Raw genomic sequence first — 27182 nt, 5'->3', positions numbered from 1 at the left:
AATCAGATTCTATGAAAGAATAATTATTTTTTCACAGATCAAAAAACTATGCAAGGGAAGGAAATTAAATGCAAGTGAAGAAAAAGGCTGAGCTTCTTTTGTCTCATTTGGCTTGAACAGCTCTTGAAAAATTTAAGGGCTCCACAGCCAACACCCCCATGAGAGACTGCAAGAGAAGAAGGATTTCCTTGGGGCCACAGAGCTGTGTCCTCAGGCAGCAACTGGGCAGAGGAAGGGACAAGTCTCCATCTTCACCCACCTGCAGCCTCTGCTCTTCAACACCTCAATGCATTTGTGTTCCTGCAGCTCCACGGTGCAAAGTAAATGACTATTTACCTTGTACTGATCTGTATCAGCTGAAAAATCACTGTAATTTAGATCTCATTTGTTTATGTAATAAATGATTTGTTTATACTGAACTCGATGCTTTACTTCAGCTCCTTGAGATTTCATTAAATCACAAAACACTTGTGAGGCCATGCCTAGGAAAGGCAGGAACAGCAAATCTGCCACAGGGCCCTGAATGCATTAACAACCAGAGCATGCAGCCACTTCACCGTGTTTACTGGCAGAAAGAAGTGATTTCTGTGATCAGCCACTCTTGAATATGTCTGAAACCCTGATTGCAGGTGCTTTTTTTAGTGCTGATTTAAGCAAACATTCCTCAACTGACATCCTGTGAGTTTTAAACAGGAGGTGGGTGGGGACAGCCAGGCTGGGGAAGTTGCACAATGCTGAATTCCAGTCTCTGGGGGAAAATAAAAGACCTCACTAATCTTTGATGTAATTTATCTGAGCATATGCCAAAGTGCACTAAATTGTGTAAGGGAGGATAATAAATATCTCCAGTGCATGACAGAGAGGGAATGGAGAGCTGTGGAGTTCTATTGCACTGCTCAATCAGGAGGCTGGGTCAGTTAATGCCTGAGCCCAAGGCTGAGCATCAATCTTGGCAGTGCTGTGACATGGCAGGGACTTACAGAAATCAGCAGTATTGCCTGAAAACCAGTAAATGTTATTGTATTTATAAATATTACTATTCTCATCATGAAATTGGCTATTAACAGCTTCCAATTAGAAAACAGAGATAACAGACACAGCTGTAACGTGGGTTAAAGATTCAGCAGAGAACCATGGCTGTTGCAGATTTCTCTTTCTATCAATTAAAAAAATAAAGCCTTACTACCCTTTCTTAATCTAAGAACTATTTACTGGATACTAGGGAGCTTTTAACTTTCTTTAGCTGGAGTACTGCTAAAATCAAAAGTGGATTTGATGGTTTGGTTTGGATTGTTTTAATTTTGCCCTCCATAACAGAATAAAAGCATCTCTTCTTTTTTCCCCCAATTCTTGTAACACTAATTGGACAATAAACTAGTACAGCATCAAATGCTAAGCAAGATTGTAAAGCCATAATAAGATTCTGATAATTCAGTGGTGAGATGACTTTTACTGCACTAATATTTAGTTAATGTAGCATCTTAATCAATTACATTCTAGGGAAGCTCCCAAATTTTCCTACTTGCTGTTACTGTTTGATGTTTTAATGAATACCTTACACAAGAGTCTCCCATCAAACTTTTCCAATCATGCACAGCATTCCTTGTTTCTCTTACACACACACAGAGTTTTACTCATGTTGTATTGTGAGGGAAATCCCACAGATAGAATCACTAAAATGGAGTTTACTCATCAGAGCAAGAGAGTGGCTTTGCAGAGATTAATACCACGTGTAAAAAATCTGATCCTGTACAAAATCTCCTCTCTGATTTCTTAGAGAAGTGAGAACTTCCTGAACCACTGGAGGGCTCAACACCAGAAATGTGGAATTACTGCTGGGCTCTGTTACTGGTGGCTGCTGGACCACAGTCCAGATTGTGGGAGGTGCAGGTGGCAACAAAAAATTCACTTGATAACCAGAGACATCTTCTTCCACTCCACAGAAAGATGAACTTAGAAGTCCAAATCCAATAACTTCTTGAATAGATTAACTCTAGCTTTCTAAATAATACAGCACATATTAGAAAGGGTCACATTTCCAGTGGCTCTAACAGCCCCAGGAGGGAAACTACAGTGCTTGCCTTTGATCTATTGGCCTATATTAAACAGTGATGTGCTGGAGCATTGGGAAATGTCCTAATTTATTCCTGGAAAATACGTATGCATATTGTCAGATGGAACATTCTTTATGCTGCAGTGGTGTATTTTATGAGAATGATTAAAAAAAGTGAAAGGAAGCAGAGAAGTGTGTCATCCATCCAAAATTGAACAGGCTGCCTGGCTAAATGGCTGAGAAGCAATTTGGATTGAAATTCTTTGCATCAAGATATTCACTTCATTTTTGTCCCACAAAATGCTCCTTTCTAAGCCCAGAAGCAAAGTAAAAAAGGGGTGCAGAATAAATGGCTGCTTGCAGATCACAGGCATTACAAGGGAAAATAAGAGTGCCCAGCACTGCTGAGGTCTGGGCAGTCACAGAGAGGAGCAGAAGAGGAGCTGCCCCTCCTGAGCCCTGCAGGGACTGGGTTTGGGCTGGGAAGGTGCCACAAAAACAACTTAGTGCCACAGCCATGGTGAGAGCTTTGGAGGGACTTTAGAGCCTGGTATCCAGGCATGCAGCTCCTCAACTCCCTGAATTTTAGTGTTCCCCCTGCACCAGAACTATTCCACCTGCACCACACACATTTAGGAGTTTTGTTACACGCACTAGTTAAAAAGAAGAAAACAAAAAGCCTGCCTAAAAGAGAAAAGAAATACAGCTCAGCTCTCAAACACTAGATCTGTCAGCCTTTTGCACTTTTTTCTTTTTTTTCCACAAAGCAGAAATAGCAAATAGAGGAAAAAAATTTTTTTTTTCCTTTGCATTTTCTAAAATTGAATTTTTCCCCTCATATGATCTTACTGCACCACAGCCTGGCAATGCTTTCTGTAAGGGGCAAATGTTGCACATCCATTTCTAATCAGAAGAATTTAATAATATTCCATCAGTTTGCATTTATACTGTCAATTTTTTTTTATATTTTTTTTTAGAAGAAATGTGAATTCCCATTGCTAGCCAGAGTAGCTGTGGACATGAATAGCAGCCTAACTGCCTCCTTCTGCAAAGAAAGCTCCCCCCTTGGCACCAGCTGAAATCCTAATCAGAGTTGCCTCACAACACAGATATTGTAGGTGTGCTGTGCTAGTCAGTGCTGTTATTATAAATGACATTTCAGGAACTGAAAAAATTGTGGCTTGTCAGTTGAGACCTGTAATCGTTTTCCATTCAGGAAAGGGTTTAACAGGGCTGCTGGTAAAAGGAGGAAAAATACATTCCCTTCTTGCTAATCTCAGAAAGACACAAGTGGTCTAAATTAACAATTATCTTAGACATTGAGGGAGATTTCTAATAGCACTGCATTAGAGTGAGGGTTGGTGTGTTTTGATAGGAATTTAATAACCCCAAATCAGCCCCAGGTGACCAGGATGGTGCAGCAGCTCCAGGGGAGGGGAGCAGGGGTGACCCTGCCCTGTCCAAAATGTGCCCAGAGAGCCCTTGGTGCCGCTGGCTGAGGGTCCAGGACATGCCAGCCTTAGGTACCAAGCCTAAAGCAGGCAGGGGCCACAAGATAAATTCACCCCAGAAACAAAAGCTGTTTAATGTGCTGTGCAACCCAAGAGGAGCTCCTGTGCCTGCTGCTGTTACTGCAGTCCTAAATGGAAAGTCATTTTAATAGAATCCCTTATGATGCCTTCAAAGTGCTCCCTAAAATGGAATAAAATGAGACAGATGCTTTAAGCTTTCAGATGTTTAACCATGTATTTCTACTGTGTATTTCTATTTCTGCTGTGTATTTCATATAACATGCTTGTTGCTGTCTGTGGGCATGGAAAGAGAACTTATGTTCACAATCTAAAGTACAAGTTACATTAGAACTCCTCAAAAAATCTAATAGCCTTTCTGGATGATAGCCTACATTAGAAATAAACATCCAGGAAGAGTTCATGGTTCAAGCAGATAACTATGAGATAAGCAGTGAAAAAAGAGAAGGAACATGATTTAATATGAAGCTGTTGTAGTGGCCAGCTGGGGAAGGAGGGAAACAAGAAATCACTGCTAAGCACAGACTTGAAACATCACCTTCAAAACAAACCAGAGGAACCTAAACCTCTCTTCCTAACGATATTAATAATTACCAAATATTATAATTTTGGTTATAATTACAATCTCAGCCATCAAGCTAAGCAGAGCATCCCTTCCCTCCAAACTGCAGCAGCCCCAGCCCTGCTGTCAAAGGCAGTTGAAATCACAGTGCCCACTTAGTCAGAAAATCAGAGCTCCCCTTCCTTCCCACCAAGCACTTCATCCTCTGCTAAGCATTGCAAAAAGTCTGGAGCACTGTAGGAAGAATGGCTGTGTAATAAAAGTGTAATTGAAATGGCTACACTGCTGCCTCATTTCATTACTCACACTGGCCTCTGCTTGTTAAATTTTAAGATCTCTTGGGAAACCAGTGCATAATATAACAACACTCCAGAGTGTCAAAACAACCCCTGCTATGATTTATCTCATGCATGACATCAAGGATCTATTTTAAAGTAAAGGTTTTACCAGTGAAACAAGTCCTTAAACTTTTCCAGTTCCCTGAATTTAAAGAACATAGACGAAAAATTGTGGACAAATTTAAGGAATTTTTAGAATTCCGGTTGTCTTTGCCTGCCTGAAATGCTTTGAGTGTCCTTACTCGTTTGTATCTCCAAAGTCATTTTAAGAAGAAAATCTAATCTGGGTTTCTTGAACAACAATTAGTATAAGAAAACAAAATTTCATCAAGTAGGCAACTAACAGAAGAAAAACAAACAAACACAAAATCCAATTACAAGCTTAGAAATGCTTTGTTTTAGAGTCATTTTAGAGTTCCATTCAGCACACAGGGATTGTAAATCCTTGAGGGTGACACACAGCAGCATTTCAGGGAGGGATATCTGGATACCCAGCCCTGCCCTGCTGCTCTCTTGGTGCTTTGAAGTTGCCTTTTGAACTACAGCTTTACTAATAAAATCTGAAATGAACAGGCACCCATAGGTTACAAAAAGGTGCATTTCTGCACCTCCTTGCTAACTTCACCAGCAACTACAATTAAATTGGAAAACCCTTACAACCACAACTACCATTAAAAATTCCTTCTGCCTCATGCAGGTAAGGTCACCACTGAATATTCTACTTTATTTGTTTCCAAGGAAAACCATATGCACAACAGCAGTGCCATTTCTTCATCTGCCCTTAATTTCCCCATAAAATCTGCCACGGCCATGGCGTGTTACCTGTAGGAAACACACCATAAAATTAATTTTGTCTGGGCTTAATTAGCAGTTTTATATTTAGCTCCTTCCAGGGCACAGAGGAGCCTTGGCTCCTCTGCAGCCATGCCCAGGAGTCACTAATAGGCCATATAACACAAATATAACTTTTTGCTCTCCGTTCCAGCAGCTCTCTGCTGCTATGGAAGATTGATCATTTCCAGCAGGCTTTTATTTGGAGGCAATTTCTCCTTTGTGTCAGGAAACTGTGGCTAACTCCGAGGTAAACACCCTGCCAGAAGGACTTTCAGAAGAATACTGGAGTAATGATTTCAGCAGGTACTTTTTACACCCACCTGCCCTTACCTTGTAAAAGCTGACCCACTGGTCAGGAGAGCCTTGGAGGGGACCCAGAGCAGTTTCCCTGAGCTGCTGCTTTGCTCAGCACAGTCCTGCCCCCAGAGTGAGTGCCAAGGGCTCAGATGGGCCACAACACCCCAGCACTACAGCTCAGAGGAAAAGCAGCAGAGGACACAAATTGCAAGGGAGATGAAGCCACCTTTTTGAAAAATCCAGCAGCAGTCAGGGTGCTGCCCTGATTTTTTAAGATTTTCTAAGCCTTCTAATGTTTACATTCTTGTAACGAACTTTCTCAGACACTTTCTGTAAATAACTCATTTTGCACTCTTTTATGGAGGAGGAGAACTTTGATAGGCTGTTGGTTTGTCCAGAGTTGTTGGAGAGGTGGCACTTTTGGAAATCTATAAATGTTGGAGTCAGAAAACACACTTCCCTTTTTTACCTTGAGAGCAGCGGTGTGTGCACTCGTGTTGTTTCGTGTCCTCTCGTGCCGTCAGGGGTTTTGCTCTTTGTTTTCCTGCCTCTCCCTGGCAGATCCAGGGAGTGAAGCCTTTGAGTGATGGTTACTGCTCACCACCCAGCACCCTGGGTTTATTCCAACGTTGGCTGGTGTAAGTGCCTTTCCTAGGCAGTGACAACAGGAGCTGTCACAGTTAAATTTGGTCACCAGCTCCTTTTCACTCCCTCAGCACATGCTGAGCACCAGCCCTTGGGAAGAGGCAGAAGCCCCAAATAACCCAGGCAGATCAATAACAAGGGGACAGGCCACTGAAGCCCTGGGTCCCCGTGCTGTTAACACAACCCCTGTGTTCTCCCTTTTTTCTGTAGAAATTTAAACAATTTAAACTTTACAGTCTAAAACATATTGGTGAAGTAGAAATCAATGGAAGCTTTGTTATTTCAAGAAAGCAATTCCAAGGAGTCTGAAGCATTGTCTCCTTAGGACTTCAGTTTGCATTTTCATGCAATTGTGCGGCAAGTTCTTTGGCTGAAGAGAAAAAAATATGGAGAAGCTGTGTGGCCTTTCTGTGAACTGCTCCCTACAGAAAGAAATTAATCAGTTACCTGACTTCCACTTTGCCTTAACATTATTGCTCGTTATTTAACTAAAAAGAACCAAAAAACCAGATTTTTATTGTTACAGAACCTCAACCTGTTCTGAACTCTGCAGTTCTGTCAGGGGCATCGACTATAATGATCCAGATCTCAAGGTCAGAAATATAAAGAACTGAGTGAACCAGTAATTTCACACTGTGTAACAGTCTCTGAGAATACTGGCCCCTGACATATCATGCCATGAAGAAAAACAACGAACTTTCATTTTTGATTTAAAGAGTCTAAGTTTACTCAAAGGTGTTTTGCTATCCCCCAAAGTTTTAGAGCAGTATAACCAGCCTTTACAACTTGTCAACATTTAATAGCCTACACCCCAATGATTGATTTTCTTCAATTGGCTTTTTTTCTCCCCTCTCCAACCCATGTATTTAGCTTTTAGGTGCAGCAGGTTGACAAGGCATCTATCATGGCTAAACAGACTAATTCAGAAGCATTTGTTTTCTGCAGCCCTTTTTGTTTTGTCTTCTGCTGCTTTCTTTGTTCTGTATGTTCCCATGTACCAACACAGGTTTCTGCTAGAGCATCACAAGAAAAGCTGTTCTGTGCTCTTCATTCTGCACTCCCTCCTTCCCATCCTGACTGCCACCTTCCCTTCCAAGGGAGTTTGGATTATTTGGGAAGGAAGATCACTGAGTAAGGACCCGTGTAAGTGTTTTGGTAGTTATTAAAACACATTTAAGATATACCTGGTTCACCCCATTTTAAAATGTCATCTCTCAGGACAATACTAAAGTTGAAAAGGAATTTTCCTGTCCAAAATGTTGGTAAGTTTAACAGCTACCTATTTAAGCCATGCTGTCCAATAATTCTGATATCTGAGTGCAAGTGATGTGCACTATGTTAAATGTACAGTGTCAGACACATCCTGAGGTTTCTAAAGCAAAGAGATATCACTGGAAAAAAATGGTAGAAATGTCTGTTAAAGTTTTTCAGTGAAAACCTATCCCCAAAGACCAAAGTATGCTTCCAAGAGGGCTGAATTAATTCAGCAAAACATACAGCATGAGTTACCTAAACTAATATAGAGGTCTCAGGGCCTCACAAACCTAAGGATGGACTTAAAAATAGAAAGTAACAATCCTGGGGTCTAATCTGAGCTTCATTTCTCTCAGATTGTGGAGACATGGAACAGAGAGTCAGAGCCTGCATAGGAACAGGACAGAAGTGGCAGGAGGAGGGAAATCCTCCAACATCATCACAACTATTTTTATTTTATCAAGTTGCTGTAAAAGGAACATCTTTATTCCTCAGGAAAACAGCACTAGACAATGTTTTAAAGATGTTTCTTAATAGCTAAGCCCCACCTCCTCTCTAGGAAGATAATTAAGAACTGTCTTTCATCTCGCTGCTGTTTGGTGAGGGTAGGAGTGATACACAAATTACTTAAATCACTCCTGTTTGCAGATGAAGCATCAGTGATGGACTTGTAGCCAATGGAATAAATACCACGTGCAAGTAAACTAATATTTGAGGAATATGTGAGGAAAAACTTTCTTAAATAAAGGAAAAAACTCCTTCAATTACTGCCCCTCTTGCAGCTCCCTTGGGAATTTCCCAGCTCCGTCCATCAGCTCTCTCTAGGTGGCTCTAGCACGTGCCTTTATTCCTTATAAATACTGTTTTATCTTCTACCTGAAGGCCAAAAATCCTTTCTTTTTCCTTTCAATCAGGATGAGTGCTACAAACACACTTGATAGAGAAGCTGCCTGCACAGAGTTCTGGGCACGGCTGGCTTATTCCACAATGGCCAGTAAGAGAGATTCATTCCTTCCAAGGGGAAAACAGCATTTTTCCATTAAGTGAACTCTTGTATAATACAGCAGCATATCTCTGCTTCTTAGAGTCTCCACAACTCTTGCTATCCTTGTTTCCAACTGAGTTGTTTACTTTCTCTCAAATCCTCAGCTTGGCAGAGCTTGTGAACAGCCTGCCACGCTGCTGAGCACAGTGCCACAAATATGAAAGGAAGAAGCAATTCTGAAGGAAGCACATCTGAAAGGAGGAAGATAAAATAGTGATGGCACGATTATTTTTATTTTATCAAGTTGCTGTAAAGCTGCCAAGCCCAGAAGCCGAGCGTTTTAGCTGTGTTCTGAAAAGAGAAAGCCAGAAAAGCTCTTCCCTCTCTCACTGCTTCTCCTCACCAAAAAAAAAAAAAAAAAAAAGTTCAGATGTTTCCAACTCACAACACTTGTAAATCCTGAAAGAGAAAGAATGAAACAGATCATAAAGCATCCTCACTTTTACTTAAATAGACAGATCTGTGTGTTAGGCGCAGGTATGAAAGCACTTAAAGAAAAAACAATTGGAATTGAAAAGAGCCAAGAGCTTTGTTCTCTCTGAAACCCGAGTGCCTCAGGCACCCCCTCCCAGGCAGGCTGCTCAACAGGGAAACCAAATCTGCACAGAAAAAGCATCAGAACCAACTGTGGATGGCAAAGATTTCACGGATCTTGGACTGGCTGTGCACAGAGATCTTCTCCAACCTAACTGATTCTGTGAAATGATCTTTAAAATAAAACTTGGGAAGGAGAAAGTTTTAACATGGATGTGACAGAGGATCACTGTAGAAATCAGGTTCTCATAGGGAAATAAGAATAGGAATTCAAAGAGTAAAACATAGGTATGAAATACCACCAGATAACCCAGTACTAAAAATGTCCCCACAGTGCAAATACTTTGGTAATAAGTAATTAATTAATCTGGTAATAGCACTTCAGATTAGGACATTGCCCTGAAAACCATTAGCTTAAAAGAAGCTCCTAGAACTCATCTTGTCCATGGCAGTGACTGACTGTGGGCACCCTGGCAGGGGGAGGTTCCACAAATGGGGACAACCTGAGTATGTATGTGAGTCTTTGCTGAAGAGTGAAGAGGAATTTAGAATAAAATCTTGAGGGAGAGCAGCAGCACAAACAGAGGGCATGACAAATAAAATAAAGTGCAATTTCTGCCTGGGTTGGTAGTTTACACCATCTGTACTGCAGATATATAGTGAAATTCAGGGCATTACAAAGTACTGTGAAAATTTATGGATTTCCAAACAAAGCAGTAGAATATGCATCTTTTCAGGGATGATGAATTCTACAGCAAACACCAACCCCTGTCAGACTGCTTGCAACATTAATTCTTTTCGAGTCTGGGAAACTTCTAGTATCTGTTAGGGCTAGAAAACAGCACCGTGCACAACAATTAATTGTGGGTTTTGGGAAGGCATAAAGGCTTTTCAAAACAAAGCCAAAATGGAAAGTTTTGCTGATCATTTTCCAAACTACAGATGCTGATCTGCAGCACCAACACCTACTGTCTGGAGCCTGGCATCCTTTCCTAATGGCATTTTCCCTGACTGAGCTTCATAAACAACTCAATTAGAACCAGTTTGCAAAATTCCAGCAAAAACCAGTTTGCATTCATAACAGCATGGAAGAAGGAGTCCTCCAAATGAAGTTCATCCATAGAAAGGGTGGTAGACACGGAAAAACTCCCTTCCTAGCTGCCAACCAAAACCATTTCATTTCCTAAGAAAAGACAAATACTGATATATATAAAAATCTGTTTTCAGCGTATTTTGGGTTAGCACACAGATTCTGCTGTTCATCTGTGTCTTTCAGTTCCAAACAGGCAGAATGGAGGTTGGAAACAGCATTTCAGTGGCAATGGACTCCAGGCCACCATCTTTTTGAGACTCCCTGGAATTTGCCTCCAACTGTGGCACTAACCTGTGCTGCAGGACAGTGACAGAGGCAGGCTCAGTCAGAGGGACAGAAATGGCTGAACTCCAATGGCCTGAAAATCACTGACTGCTCCTGCAGAAATATGAAAAGGGACAGCATGAAGGAAATAAAGAGATCTGGAGGAAGATCTCACTTGTTGAGCTCATTAGGAGAGGGCACACCTGTGTCCCTGCACATCTCACAGACACCTGGATGCAGATGAGGGCACACAGGCAGGGGAGCCTTGTGGCCAGGCTGGATTCTCACATTCCCAGCTCAGCATCTCAATCTGCAATCAAAAGCTGTCAGAGCAGGAAAGGTCCCCACAGCACAATTTATTCTTCACTATTTCTCTGTTTAGAAATCCTTTCTAAGTGAAGAAAACCAATAAAATCTTAGCAAGAAGCCCCATGCAGTGAACTCATGAGGAGTGAGAAATGTCCATTTACAGGGCAGTACTGCCCCAAAGTACCCTAAAAGGACTCAGCATGGGCACCCTCAATGGCACAGCAGCACCTGCACCCTCTGGGAGTTCCCCTGTTTCCTTGCAGGAGCTAAAACCCACTGCAAATGCTGACTCTGATAATCTCCCCTCGCCATTTATTGGATTCTTTCTCAAAGGCAGATGGAGAGAGCAGTGGTGTTAATCTCATTTGGGATTGAATGAGTCCAAAATACCCATTACCTTATAGGCACTGGGGCACCAGGCTCGAGTGTATCTGCTTTTTATGCAACAATTTTCAGCCAAAAAATTAATCAGACCATAAAATACCCTTCAAGAAAAACAATGGTTTTGCAGATGAGGAGTCGCCTCAGAGGGTGAGCAACCTGGCAACCCAGAGCCCCCATCTCCACTACAGACACAAAACAATCATATAACTTAATGGACTGGTGAATTCCCACATTGCAGTTAACTAAATTCAGGCAAAATCTCTTTTCAACACTGAAGATGTGAGAGAGAGAGTTTGGGTGTGCATTGTGAGCCTTAGCAGCATTTATGAATAATTTGTCCCCCAACACTGGGTTTCAGCCTCCGTCCTTTGTGAGCAATAGTGAAATATTCAGTGATACAGAATCACAGCTGGAGGGAATGTCTGCAGGTGAAGAGCTCACAGTGCACCCTGTGCCTCCTTCTGTCAGTGCCTGGGACAGGACTTTATGGTTCTGTTTGCTGTCCTGAATGAAAAATTTGTGTCACTAATTCATTGGGAATTAAGACACAACGTTCTTAGTAAACGTTGGAAAGGTTTACTCAAAAATAAGCCAACAAACCAAACAAAAACACCAGCATCAGGAAAAGATGGCTACAAGTTTCCCAAAAACAGTGTGGGAAAGAAAAAGCCAGGAGATCAACTAAGGGTTAAAAACCCAAAACTTCCAAAAGCTTTCCCTCAAACACTCTCCATGCTACGATCTGCACGGAAGCCAATGCCGTTTTTAAGATTTCAAGCACAACACCAGGGAGATTTTATTATGTTCATGTTTTCCAAGGGCTTTTCAAGCTGCTCTTCTCCCTCCCAGATGCATAAATCCCTGCTCTGGTGGAGCAGTGAAGAGGATGGATCTGCTCCTGTGCACAGCTCCTGCCTCCCCTTGCAGCTAGCTGCCAGTGACAGCCAGGTGGGCTCTGGAAAAGGGACACCTCAATCAATCCCAACTCCTTTGTGGTTCCAATTTGAAGATTTATCAAAGTTGAGCACGGCTCACAGCACTGAGTTACAGTCCAATGGCACTTAATGGTTTTGATACTGGGAGCTTTCCTAAAACACAGGTGTGTCTCTGTTCCCTGGCCAAAAGGGGGTGAAGGAAAAGGAAAAGCCATTCTGAGCATCCCCAAGGGTAACTGAGCACCTCACAGATCTCATCTACATCTCCTGAAAGCAGGCCCTTGTGATTTACTCAGACTCTGACAGGGCTTTGTGCATCTCCAAAGATGAAGGAGCAGCTGTCTACCTGCCCTTTTAAAACCATGTTTCACTGCTGAGTGCCCATCTCCTCCAACTCAGCGTGAGGAAAAGGAGGATAAATGTCCTGGCTCCCCCCTGCAGCCCCAGCCCGAGGCACCGAGAGCTTTTTGGGGTTACCTGTTTGCATTGGGGTTACCCTGTTTACCCTGGGCTGGGGGCCAGTGATGCTCCACAGCTGAGCTCCTCGCTCCTCCTACCAATCCTTTCCTCTTTGCACCTCTGTCTGAGTCTGTAACAGCAACCCTGGCATGTCAGAAGCAAGAGGAAAGAAAAGATTTAACAGCGCAAAGCCAAAGGAATTAGGCAGACAACGTCGCTGTGACAAAAAGGGAAAAGACATTCTACAAGGCAAATGACTCAGAAAGGATTTAAATACCTCGAGGAGGACCTGGAGCCTTTACTACAGGCTAATTTCCCTGTGAGCAGTTTGGGTGTCTGGGCTGTGGGAGCACAGGGAGCAGTGACAGGGCTGAGCACAGCAGATCCAGTCCCAGAGCCCCACTGGACTGAGCTGCCTCTGGAGAGGCCTCCCTGCTTTTAATTAACTCAGGAGAGAACTCTATATCAGCTCAAATTGAGAGGTTTTTTATCATGGAATCACAACCCAATCTGGAAAACAGACAGCTAAACTTAAATGAAATGGGAATTATATTCTGCTTTTGTAATAGTCTCCCCTGCTGAAATCAATAGCAAATTCAGTGCTCACAGCTCTGAGAGCCTGCTTCTTTTTGTCCTTATTTTCTCTGAGTGACTTTTCAGCTACACCCAGACTAACCTCCACTGCCATGCGCTGTGGCAAAACAGCATCTTGAAAAAAATATTTTATACATACTAAAGTCTGTCTGAAATCCTGCCAGGTTAATACAAATGAGCTCTGCCTGTTGGCCAGGTAACCTCAGCAAGCCTGCTCCGCTGTGGAGTAAGTCTTGATTTAATTAGAATTAAGATTTTATTTGCAAACATCTTGTAATTACCTTTTTTATTTTACACTTGAATACTCCCAGTGGCCTACTACAGGCTGATATACTGGTTTACATGTGGCAAGTTGGTGGTGTTCTATTCCACATTAACTGGAACCAGGGGAAACTATCAACAGACAAGAATTTGTTAATGCCCCTTTCCACTCCATAAACTGCCTTTTCAGAGTCACCTTCCAGAACTGTGCCCTGATTTCTGGATGCATTATTTGTTCAGGATGTCAGGGATAATTAGTGTGTTTTCTTTTCTCAATAAAATGGTATTTTGTTCTTGCAGAGACTCAAATCACACCAAGACAACTCTCTGCTTCCAGTTGGCTTGAAGCTTGGGAGGTCTCCATTTGAAGAGATCAAGTGTCAGGATTTAAGACTGGAGTGCTCAAAAACAGTTCAGAAATTTATGTAGACAATTCTAATTGCATTTAGAATCCCTACACCTTCTACTCTCATCTGGTCTTTTATTACTGGGTTTTTTTTTTAAATTTTACCACATTTCTTGTGCTAGCACTCAGGATTACAACTGAAGCTCCATTACATAAGAAATATATTCAAGGAATATTTGAATTTACTAAGGCACCAAGTAAAATGGGGATATTTTGAGCTCACAGATTCTAAATAGTGACTATAACCTGGGTGTGAATAGACTGTAAAGGTCTGTTCTATTTCTATTGAAGTTTCTATTGAAGACACCAAACCTGGAAAAAAGCTTTGTTTTCATTCTGACTTTGACTGGTTTTGAGTCCTAAAGGCTCAAGCTGTGACTTAAGCAAACAGAGCACACCAGGACTCCATGAACAATAATTCAATACCCGTGAACTGTGGGAACAAAATATGCACTGAATTCTTATTAATTGCTTCTCTTCAAATATTTAACCACAGTTGCTAATATTTATTCTTAATTTAAAACACTCTTTTTTTTATAATTAAAAAAACCAACAAACAGCCTATTTTAATTTTGAATATTTTTAAAGCCAAGATCAAACCACAGGCCATATTGCAATATATCTCACTTGTCAATAAAATGAGTGCCTAAATAAGTACCTTCAAGCATATTTATCAGAAGCAGAGTGGCAAATGTGGTTGGATTACATTTATTATTGGCAGCTTTTTGCCTGTGAGCAGGAGCTGAGGGGAACAAGGTGAATTGCCAGCTCCCCTAATAAGACATCTCTGTCAGAGGGTGCTTGGAGACTTTTCTGTCCAGAAATGCTCAGGGGAAAGCCTGGCTGCAGATTAAGGCTCAAAACCAATGAAAAGAACAAGAAGTGCTGCACATGGCTGTGCCTGCATGGCTGGGCATTTGGAGGCAACCAGAATTACATGGCTTGATTTACTTTACAAAAACTGATTAGTAAAACCCCCTGTGGATTTCTTAACTATACTATGGAGGGATATAAGATTAGTGTAGCAATTCCCATCATCAAACGTATTTACTGCTAAAATATTGGATTAGTGATGTTGTATCCACTGTTCTAAGATTATAAAGTGATTCTTTAAAATTGAGAAAAAAAAAAAACAACCCTACACTCTATCATTTGTAATTAGATTTGAGTGAGTGGTTTTGCCTTTCCAGACAAAGCAATTTTGCTAAAAAAAATAAAGAATAAAAAAAAATTGACTGTGTTCTGCACACAAATAAAGAGAAAATAAAACTATAGATTCAGAAGAATCCTCTTTTTGAGACACAAATGGCTGTATTTGGCTGGATCTTGTTGCCCCTGCCTGTGATGCCCAGTGCTGGAATTACCACCTTTACAGCAGGCAGTAATAAAGCCTTCTTGGTGTGAGATGTGGTTTATTTGAACACACATCATTTATTTGAAATCATCATCCTCAGACACTCACCCCTCCCAGAGAACTCTGAGGGTCATCATTGTCTCAGTTTGCACTGACAGTGAACAGGAGGAAGGAGGAAGAGCACGAGGAGAGGGGATAAATTACCATGTTCATTAAAGTAATTATGCTACATTTGGGCCAGGAAGATTAATGCAGCTATATCCTGACTTTATCTTCAGTGACTAAAAGCACTTGGAGTTCTTGCAATTAATAAACAAATAAAAAGCTCCAGCACTATCATCACCTTCTTGCATTTTATCCTGTTGAACACCTCGAGGAACCACTTGTATGAAGCATTTCAGAGAGACATACAATAGACAGTGATGTAGGAGTCACCAAAAAGAAATTAAATCAGAAATATTCTGCAACTGAAGAGTGGGAGTTTTGTTGTACCTGTCATGCTGGCAAACCTCACTGTTTGCCACTTCTGCAGTTTAAACCTAAGCATTGTTCCTTTTCAATGAGAAAATGGTAAATCCCTGTTGTCTCTTTCTAGATTCATCTTCCCAGAAATGACAGAATCCTGGGGGTTTTAGGGGTGAAGAAGACATGGTGACCCCACCATCTCCCTGGGCTGCCTAATTCCAGTGTTTTCAGTGAAGAAGTTTTTCTTTTTGGCCATCTCATCTGAACCTTGGCAAACCTTTGGGCCATTTCCTCTCATCCTGGCAGTTGTTTCCTGAGACCAATCCCACCTTGCCAAAGTCTGGAAGAAACAATTTGTTTCTGATTCAGAACCATGGTCATCAATATCATTTCATGCCACTGCCACACAAACTTCAGCACCAGCAACCTCAGAAATCCAAACAATCACAGATTATTTTGATTTTAAATTGTCCTGTCTGTAATGGACTGTAAATTTAGAGGCTATAAATACATAATCTTAACCGCAGTAGCTCTGAACAGCCTTGACAGGGTTTATCAGCTAAATGTTTAATCAGGCAAAGCAGCAAAAAACACAACCACAGGAATACATGGTATTTAGCATTTAAATACAGCTTGTAAACCAATGACAAGTCTATTTGGGCAACTACTCCCACACGTGTTCCTTATCTGCAAAGGTCTTGTCCCAAATTTATCGGAACGAGCCTCTCGTACTTTATTTTCCAGGCAGTAACATCAGTTTCCATTCACTGAGTTCACAGAAAAAAGATGCAGAAAACTACAAGTTAAAAGGCACGGCCATGAAAAAAAGAATTCCCACAATGTCAATGTCATACTGCTCTGTGGACTTAATCAACCACAGCCAAAACCCCTAAAAAACACAACCGTAAAACCAAGAACAAAAACCCCACCACACAGAAGGAGAAATGAGCCTGACAAAGCACCACAGCTCTTTTCTTGTCTAATTGCAGAGCTGTCTCAAAATTCCCAGCAAAACCTGGCTGCTTCCAAGATCCAACCTTGAGCAAGCAAGGCAAGTAGGAGCCATGGCAGCCCAAATCCTTGCTTCCCCAGCCTGTCACCTCTGTGTGAAATTGCCCTGCTGCAAATGGGCACCAGCTTCTCCCCTGCTGCCAGCAGGGGCCAGATGTGGCTCTTTCTGCCTCACTGCCCTTTGGCCCTGCACACAAACCCTCCTCTGGGCTGCTCCATTCCCTCTCTGCTGGCAGAACTCATCCCACAGCAGCCCAAGCACACTAAATGATTTTTTATTGTTATTATTAAATAGACACAAGCAGCGAGTCTCTCCCTTGTGTGTATTGTGGGGGATTCAAAAGACTCTCATGGAAGCAACACCTTTTTGTGCAGAGGAATTGGCTTTGCTCTTGGTTCATTCCAGCAGCTTTTAAATACATTTCTCCTCCTTTTAGAGTTGGGAACCATTTGCTTTATGAGCACCATTTGGATCATTTGCCTGTTGCTCATAAAATAGACAAAGCTTTTATCCATGCCATGAATTTTTACTCACTTTATACAAAATACCTAAGGAGGGATTTGCAGTGGCCAGAATTACATCCATGAAAGAATTATCAACTAATTTAATTTTCTGCTACAATAATGGTTCCAGCAGTTTTTGATTTTGTTGATTGCATTTCTTCTCTCCAAGAAACAAAAAAGCATCTTAGCGTTAGTCCATTTTCTAAAACAAATACATACAAAGAATCTAACTTTTTAGATAAAAAATAAATAGGAACAACAAAAATATTTTATGAATTTTAATCTTTGTGGTTATTAATTAAAGCTGTGGCAAATGCAGATTTCAATAGCAATCAAACAACAAGGGGATGGTCTGTGGTTGTTCCAGCAAGAACAAGGATTCCCATCAACACTGGGACAGTACAACAGAATATTTCCTTGGCAGGACTGCTGGCAACAAGTCACACAAACCACCGAGGAAAAGTGGCTGCAAAATTCACCTGTGTCATCCACATTCACACACAGCAGTGCCCCACTAAATGACAGCCACAGAACCAAGCTGCTTCAACAGTTCCTCTCCCAACTCAGACCCAAAATCCTCTCAAAGAACCCAAACCCAGCCCCAGCCCCGAGCTCCTGGTGAGGAAATGCTGCAGGAGAGGAGCAGGAGGAGCCCATCAGGGAATGCTCCATCAGCTGGGACCAGGTTGCTCCTGCACATGAAGAGTTAATGCCTGCTGCTAACTGAGGAGCACAGCAAGCCCCCAAGGACTGCACATAAACATTATTGATTGCAGACTCAGATCGATGAGGCTTAACTGCTGTGATTAGCAGCTGCCTGGATGGAGGATTTGGGAGGTTTGGCCATGGCACAGGGCACAGGGATGGAGGATTTGGGAGGCACAGGGCACAGGGATGGAGGATTTGGGAGGTTTGGCCATGGCACAGGGCACAGGGATGGAGGATTTGGGAGGTTTGGCCATGGCACAGGGCACAGGGATGGAGGATTTGGGAGGTTTGGCCATGGCACAGGGCACAGGGATGGAGGATTTGGGAGGTTTGGCCACGGCACAGGGCACAGGGATGGAGGATTTGGGAGGTTTGGCCACGGCACAGGGCACAGGGATGGAGGATTTGAGAGGTTTGGCCATGGCACAGGGCACAGGGATGGAGGATTTGGGAGGCTGGGCACAGGGATGGAGGATTTGGGAGGCTGGGCACAGGGCACACTGCACTGGGAGCCCTTCCTGGGGAAATCCTGTTTCTTGGAGAGCAGCAGCTGAGCCCTGTAACACAAGGCTCGCAGATTTACAGACAGAAATCTCCTCTCTGCATGCACAAACGTGACCAGCTCATATCTGGGGCTGCAGGGAAGGGTTTCTCAGCTGAGAGTTTCTGTATTTTAGCCAGCTGTGTAGACTGGCCCGTGGAAGCCTGCACAGCCAGCACTGCAGCTGTGAAAGGGAAATGCACTCAGGCATGGGCAGAGCTGTGAGGGCTTCTTCATTTCTGCTTCTCAACTCCTACACTGTATTTGCCACCAGCTTTGGGAGCAGAGGCCTCTAGAACAAACCTAACTTCCAGGATTTCACATTTCACTGCTTCTTTCATTCCCTCACATCACCTCTGAAGCCACATCCTCCCTCCGTGTGCAACACACTGATACACAGGGAGCAAACAGGGCTCTGAAATCCTGCACATAAAACACTTATAATAAACACTCTTTTCAAGTAATTACAAACACCAAAACATTCAAACCCATTCTATGTTCAGAAAGATTGCATATTAATATCCATGTTTCTTTGTTGCTTTCTGCATGATTAATCATTGCTTCATTCTTGGTTAATTCCTCATGGAGCAAAAGGTTGATCTCTCAAACCTCCCTCCCAAAAAAGCAAACATTCACCACTGCATTTCTACACCAGATGCTCACAGTTTATTGGCACACCAATAAAACCATCAAAGTGGTTTTGTTTTGTCAAGTTCTGCAATTTTTTTTTTTTTTTTTAAGCACAAGTTGAAGGCAAGATAACGCTGGCCTTTCTCCCTTGTAAAGAACTTAACTCTAAGGGCACCACCTATAGTCTGGGCAGCCAAAAACCAAAACAAATCATTTTGACATGGGATAGAAAAACCACGGAGCAACTCATTGCAACACATTTTTGCAGATTATTTTCATAAATGCTTACAGAAATTACCATTACAGAAAAGAAGTGATCAGAAAAGTTGTTCCAGCCTACCTGTGGCTGAGTCCAGGGCTCCAAGGTCGTTTCTTTTAAAGGAGTTTGTGGCCTTCCCACTTCTTTTGTGTGCTTTTGGGAGAGAAAGAGATGTGTCAGTGATACGTTCAGTCAGCATTCAGCATTAACATCCCTTGAGGGAATAAAACAGGTACAAATTCCATGCAATAATGTAGCAATGCATCACTGCACACATTTGGAGTAGGCTGTAACTTTTTTTTTTCCCCAACAAAGTAATTTTATAAAGTTGCTGTATCTTTCAAGGTGTGGGGGTACACACCTTCATTTGTGCATACAGATAAAAAATTCAGCCAAAAACATGAAATTATTTGCCCCCAGAGTAAGGCTCAGCAGCAGAATTCAGAACTCCACTCTGGGTGCTCTGCTGTTTCCTGCCCAGGCTGTGTTATGCTCACTGTAGCTTCAATAGGTGAACCAGAAAAGGAATTTTTGGGAAACAGTTTCAAAGCTGCATTATTTGGATGTGGAGCCATGTTTTCAGGTGAGAGCCCTTGTCTTTCCTTAATCCTCAGAGCTGGAGCCAGGAGACAGAGCATGTAAAGGTTTTCTGTCTCCTTGACTTCCCACTACTTGCAATGCTCTGAGAACATCCACCCCTAATCAAAAGTCCATCTAATCAAATAGATTAAAGTGTTCTTCAAAGACTCTGATCCTTCACCCTTTTTTTAACAATGCCAAAACATCCTGCAATTCTTTATTAACATCTAATTACCCTACTGCAATAATAAATATGTAAGAATTTGGTCACTGAACAGGATGTTGGCACCTTTTAATTTTCTCCATATGTGCTTCCAGTGAGGGAATTTTACCCACTGATGTAAAGGATACAAGTCTCACATTTTCTTTCTCCCTAAAGTTTTGTTCTATCATAAAACAGAAACAATGGTATTCACAAGACTAAAAAAAAAAAAAATTAAAAAAATCCTCTGCTGAAATACTTTTAAGTAGCACCAGGATTTTTCTCCTCCTAAAATACATCTCTAATGTGCCACCCTTTGACCATATCTAATACAAAAATCACATTATCCAGGTCCCACACCAGAGTGCTCTAAATGCCCATGGAGACTGCAAAGATTGACAGAGGAAAGGAGAGAAATGCCATTGGATTTTTTGTCTTTTACAACAAACTATGGCTGCTTAAAAGGAAGCATTGTTTTTTAAATACAGAATTTGTGGGCAACTTCAGTTTGCATGGAGCATTCACAGGGCTTCTTTCAAAAAACCACCTTATTAAATGGCAATTGTGTTTTGGCAGGTTGGATTGCCTGTAATAATAGATTACAAGCAATAATTTTTACCTTTTTTTGTTATTGTATATTTTGGGGTAGCAATGGAATATGATTCATTCTTGAAATAGAACAATAAGTGCATTTCAAAAGTAAAAAGAAATAAGCACAGATTTAGTGAATGCCAAAAAGAGTTAAAAAGAATGCATCTGGAAAGGGAAGGTTGTGTTTTTCATGTGTTCAAAAGCAAATGTAGTCTACCTTATAATCTTGCTTTAATCATCAGCCATCAAAGGGACCCAAACACACAATGAAAATTATTAAACATATCAATTGTGATGCTAAAGATACCATAATAATTCCACATGGGCCAGCCTGCCAGGAACTGATGTTAAAAATCACATTATTTCTTGAGAAATAATTCTTTATGGCATTTCACACCAGTTTTTTTATGCAACATTTGTCCACTCAGAGGGCAAAGAGAAAAATGAATAAACAAGTGATTATGCAAGGAAAACAGATGAAAAAGTGCATTTAGGTGAAACAGAACTTGAAGTGTTTGGGTAACACTGGAAACCATGTCCTAAATTTTAGACATGGCTTGATGAAAACTCAAAGAATTTAATGCTGAATTTTAGGAAGTAAATGGGGCCTGTCTAAATAAAGTTCCCCCTGCCCTGCACCTAAAGAGGCCCTCTGAGGATCAAACATCAGGACGTAGGGACAGCACACAGAAAGAGTGAAAACAGTGCAGATTCCAGGGAAACTGCTGCTCCTGGAGGAAGGAGGACAAAACCAAGCTGCAGCTCCTCTGTCCCTGAGCCTTTCCTGGCACAGGAAACACCTCTGTGGCTCTCACCCCAATTGTCCAGGGCTGTTTCCCAGCCAGCTCTGGCTTGCATGGAGAACCCAGGGGGGATTTGTGGGATCATTCTGCACCTGGACAAACATCCCCAGGGGCTGTGAGCCCCCAGGGACAGCTGCACCCACCCCATGTCTGTACCTGTCCTGAGAGGCAAACCCTCTGCAGCTCCAGCCCCTCTCCAGGTGGGACACCTGCCCTGAGCCACCTGCTACACCTGGAGGACAGAGCTCCTTGCTGAGCACACACACCTTGCTAAGGGATCACACCAGCAGCACTCGGCCACAAGCTCTCTTTGCTCTGTTTTAAAGAAGGAAAGTGGTAGTGAGAGAAAATCCTCACAGGAGCTTCTTCCTTCCAGCACAGATACAGGAGCTCTTAGTAAAAGTGGGAAGTTTTGGGAAGCCTTTATCCCCTTGTTTAGCTTGGAGCATCTTCCTACAGCCTGCTGCAAATCCCCTGAAGAAACCACAGACTGTGCCCACAGTCCTTTTTTTTTATGTTCCCTCCACTTCCTCAATTTGACATTTAAGTTCCACACATGGAAGAGAGCTGAGCTCATGATGAGCTCAAAGATGGAATGGGACTGGATCAAAGATGGAAGATTTCAGCCTGGACATGATCTTGTGGTTCCAGCAGTGCCATTAGAGCCCCCCCAGCCCTTTAACACACACTGACTGCAGTTTCTCCAGCAGGCAAGCCTGACTGGTGGAATAAAGAATAAATGTGTTTTTTTTCTATGTTGGAAGAGCCAGCTGCTGTCCCACCAGCACAGGGGGTACCTGGACCACTGCTCCTGCTCCTCCTGAGCCCTCCTGCTCTGCTGCAGCTCAGGGAGACACCTTCTGCCCTGAATCATTACCTGGCACTGCTGTGGTACAGGCACTGAGCAAGGCACAAACTAAGGAACCACACAAAACCTTGCTGGCTGTAAAGGTTTCCTTCATCTCAGGATTATTTCTTTTTGTCCACTAAGAAATGCAATAATTCCAGCTGCTCCCCAGGCCTGTCTACCTGCATAAATTCAATTTTTCAGGTGTTTTCAGAAACAAAGTTTTGGTTTGCTGTGCCATCATAAAGCCAGTCCCATCACCTGACCACCTAGAAATTCCCTGATCAGTGGTGTTGGCAATCAATAAAGTCCAGCATAATAAAAAGACTGTGCACAAAATATTTTGCTGATATTTGGAATTTTTTGCCTGGTTGTAACAGCAAAAGAAAGCTTTAATATTTAATCAAAGCAGTTATTAAGTATTTTTTTAAGGGGAAAATGAAATTTATCATGAATATTTCCTGTTGTTTATTAGGAGCAATAAGTTAACAAACATATAATTACTTATGACAGCTTGACAGGTAATATCCAGGCTTCCAAAACCTACCAGAGAAAATGAACTGTAAAACAGATTTTAAAGGTTATGAAAGTGTTTTAAGTCAGATATCATTTTTGTCTTTAATGGAATGATGGATCTGGGTGTTTCAGAGTGCTCCTCACTCTGACACAGGATGGGAAATCTTTGGTGCATCTGAGATAAACTGGTTAGGTTTTATTCTAATACTAAATACTGGATTGGTTCAGCTGGACAGGAGTTAACTCCATTCCCATCCTCCTTCTCTATTGACAAGTTTTTGCTTTTCTTCAAAGCAAATCTTGAGTTAAAAAGGAAAAATGAAAAGTTACAACACAACAACTTTGGTTTAGCTATTGTGATTTCTGGAAAAGCCCTAGGATTATCCAGGCAGATACTACCACCAGTAATTCTAGTGGGTATTGATTACTGTAGCAAAAGCAGACTGAAATTCCAAGATAATACCATGCATTTTTCTCTGGTGCCTTAGGAAACTGCTATGGCAGCATAAAAATTGTCTGACTCCAAGTGTCCCACTCCTGCACTTTACAGCAAAGGAAAAAAAAACAAAAAAAAAAAAACTGCATGAAACAAACTTTCAAGCTGAAAACTTCTATGGCTTGAAGTGAAATTTGGGAAACAAACAGCAAAAAAATTGCTAAGTTGTATATCAGCTATGTTACATTATCATAATACAGTTGGGATTGCAAAAGTGTATCTGTTTGGGGCAACTTCTGTCTGCCAAAATCTACATTTTTAGACTGGAAGTGCGCTCTTCACTACTTTTCTATTGCACACTTTAATCAGGAAATCAGGTATACTGATTTTACTGTCCAGGCAGAATGTCTTTGCACTGAGACAGAGGAGCCCTGTAAGCTGAGGAGGAGATGATCTCTGTTAGCAATGCCTCCCCCTTGCCTCTAAGTTGATTTCAGGTAATTGGATTCCTGCAGTCCTCCCAAGATCCTTCACATGAAAGATGACCAGAAGGGTTCATTTTAGTGACAATAGGAAAAGTTAATGTAACAGATTGCTAAAACAAATTATTCTGAGTTTCCAAGGTTCATATATTTATACATAAAGAAAGCCACAGGACAGATGAAATGCAGATGTCCTTAAGGATTCCTCTAGGAAGGTTTTTGCTTTGTGTTCAAGAAACAAAAGTCTGCCTTTTGCCAGAGGCCAGAAACACAAATAAATATACAGATAAGAATCCCTTTGTGGAGACATCAGTGAGGAACCCACAAGTCTAGAGCCCTGAAATGTAACTTGGGAGCTCTCCAGGGTAAACAGCAACCTGGAATCCCCACTGACAGCGTCCACTCTGTTTTGTTTTGCTGTACCAGCTGCAGCTCCATCTCTGGAAGTACCAAAACACCCTGTGGCACGGCTCTGCATCCTCCCAGCCATTCCTTGGGCTCAAAAAGCCACAATTTCACCCAGCAAGTCTCCCATGGTGCTGCCAACAGGCAGCTTTTGCCTTGCAAGCTCCTCTTGAGAGATGCAATAAATCCCCCAGCATTAGGACACGGTTCCAGGGGGGCAGCACACCCACAGCTGTGCTGCTGTTCCTGCAGGGAAATCAGCCCTTGGCTCACTCATTTCCCTCCTTTGTGCCCACACATCTCTGGGCAGAGCTGGGGCAGGGCAGGGGGATGGAGGAGAAAGGCAGGGTGTGGGGTGCAGCACACCAGGAATGCTGAGGTTTAACAAAGCCTGACATGAGATTTGCCAGATGGTTCTGTACCGGATTGTAAAACTTTAAACTAATCTTCATTTAAGAGTTTTAAGGGCTGTATCCCTCTTATAAAGCCTCTTGCTCTTTTGCCTGGTTGATTCTGGTAAATTATAGATCAGACTTTAGAAAACTGCTTCCATGAGCAGCGGCTCCTTAAATCTCAGCTAAACTGAGCAAGAAGATTACATGTTATTATGATGTAGCACAGCAGGATTTCTGTACAGCAAACATAATGATGTAGAGAAGGATAAAACTATCATTCTGCACAAGGAGGTCATCCACAGAAGAACAATGCTCTCTCTACAGCAGCCAAATCCATCCCTACATGGTGAATCTTCACTGGGAAAATGCTTTTTCTTAATGGTTCTGTAAAGAAACCCAACCATAAGCAAAAAACCCGAATCTGCACTTCAGGATTCAACCATCAAGCATTGTACCACAAATGAGATGTCATTAGGGGAAAATTATTCTAAATACTTCTAGAAAAAAAGTATCTATTTCAAGGGCAATTTTAGGGTAAATGCATCTTGTTGGTTTTATGCAAGGAGAAAGGATTTCCTGTGAATCCCAAGGGATATGTCAGACAGCGTATGTAGCATTAAAAATTAAAATGCTCACTAATCTTACAAGCACATATATATACTTTTAATTGTAAATCAAATCCAGTTCACGTGGAAAAGCACAGAGTCACTACACTGGTGTATAAATTCTTTCCACCTGCTATTTGTATTTGCCATCCTGCTCAGTATCTTCCCCTATAAAATTCTAGTACAAAGAAATGCAGATTTCAGACACCACATGAAGATAAAGTTGAAGTGGGAGCAATAGAGAATAAATCCAGGTGTTCAGTAACCACCAGCAGCAAAATTGCAAAAAATCAAGAGACTGAGACCACCAAATCTGCAAGTTGATACAGGAATTTGATACTAAAATTGGGGCATATCAATTTTCCTCGAACAGGTGATGCAAATGCTTAAGTCTATTCAGCTCCAAGGCAGCATCCTATTGAAATTGCTCTTATTTTCTTTTTCTCTACACAATTCTGATTGCAGTGTAGTAATGTCAAATTACCTCCTTCTTCTTTCCTTTTTTTCTTTTTATTTGAAACATTGCTTTCTGCACGTGAAAGCTTTTGACTTAAAAACAAACAGGTGTGATGTATTCACAGCTCTGGTCTTTTCAGAATGCTATGCACAGGAATTATACAGACTTACCCTAAAGTTCCTGTAAGAATAGCAGCAATTTGAAATGCCTAAGAAGAGTGCCTGTGAGGATATACTGGTGAAGAGTGCTGCACAACTGATTTTATTACATTTAAGTCCCAATCAGAAACTGTGTTATCCTTCTGTTTTATCTTGCACATCATTGCTCATAAACTTAAACAAGTTTCCCAGATTTGAAATATGATAAAGAAATTCCTAATCAATGCAGAGTTAAATACTTTCTGATATAAGAGCAGAGGATTTACTACAAATTCAGAGGAGGAAAAAAACCCTTCAAATTTCACAAACACTGAGCTTTTTTTAGTTCATATATGTAAAAATCTTGGTGGTAATAGCTGATAAAATATGCTTACACTGTATGTTCTGGCTTGAAAGTATTTACATATATAAAACTAATATGACATTAGATGCTAAGGTATTCTTACTTCAAGTGAAAAGGGGGGAAAAAAGAACATAATATCAAACAGCTTGTTTTACTCGCCTGAGCTCTACTTAGCTTTTAAAGAAGGAATATAAATGTACACAAATCCATTTTGTGACTTGGCTATAAAGCATTGTGTTAAAAATGTAGTACACGGCAGCAAAACTACGAAATTTTATATTCCTGCATATTTCCTCCAGAGTTGTTAAAATTCACATTTCTTGTTATATCCTGTCATAAAAATAGTTTCTTTTTTCTGTAGGTTATTCAGGAGAAACAGTGGGGCCCCTGCCTGGATCCACCTTGTCCAAATGTGGGGTTTTTTTTAGGGCTTGTCATCTTCTTTCTCTATGGCATGACTAAGTTATACTTTACAGAAATCCAGCTTCTTCTAAAGAACATTTGCAATTTAAATTGCTCTTTCTCTCTGAACATTAAGTCTGAATTGGATAAAGTTGTTAAAAGCTAAGGCTTCCTCGTTTTTTTACTAATCAAGCAAACCAAAATTACATTATCAGAGTCAGCCAGGAGTAGCAAGGACCTGGTTGCTGGAGAAAGGCCTGAAAGGGAATCTCACACAGTGATTACAGCCAGGGGAGAATGGCTGACCAACCTCTACACTTTAAGCTTTGAAGTGTGGCAGGGCTAAGGAAAATGTGCCACCTTAAATTAGATTTTTCCAGAAAGTTGATAAATAGGCTTACTCATAAAGAGCAGCAAGACTAATCTGCAATTCTCCTGACATTAGACAACATGATCTATAGAAGCCTTGTTGGATCATCAGTTCTTTTCATTTGATGTCATCCTATTTATATTCCTTATCCCCAGCTGTGACTATTCGTCTTATAAAGTATGTTTGATTTTTCTAGTACATATTGTAGCTCTGAGTATATGAAGTAAAATAAAAAAGTCAGATTGTTCTTCAGGTGGAAGGAGTGTGTCCACAACAGGCACTCAGACCATAAATAATTCCTCGAGAGATAAAGAAATATGTTG

The 27182-nt window shown here is 41.5% G+C and overlaps 1 protein-coding gene across 1 annotated transcript in view; it reads right to left on the bottom strand.

Annotated features, from left to right (window-relative positions):
* The window catches only part of PCDH11X (protocadherin 11 X-linked), a gene marked incomplete at both ends in the record, with an annotated part of 365800 nt that overhangs the window by 198075 nt on the left and 140543 nt on the right, over nucleotides 1–27182 (bottom strand). Inside the window, one exon of the mRNA XM_084213225.1 lies at nucleotides 19350–19421. Within this exon, the coding sequence (XP_084069351.1) occupies nucleotides 19350–19421 (72 nt within the window). The remainder of the gene's footprint in view (nucleotides 1–19349; nucleotides 19422–27182) is intronic.

This window comes from Fringilla coelebs (genome assembly GCF_963513975.1).
Source record: "Fringilla coelebs genome assembly, chromosome: 11".
Taxonomy (NCBI): Eukaryota; Metazoa; Chordata; class Aves; order Passeriformes; family Fringillidae; genus Fringilla; species Fringilla coelebs.
This window is presented reverse-complemented; position numbering and strand designations above follow the sequence as displayed.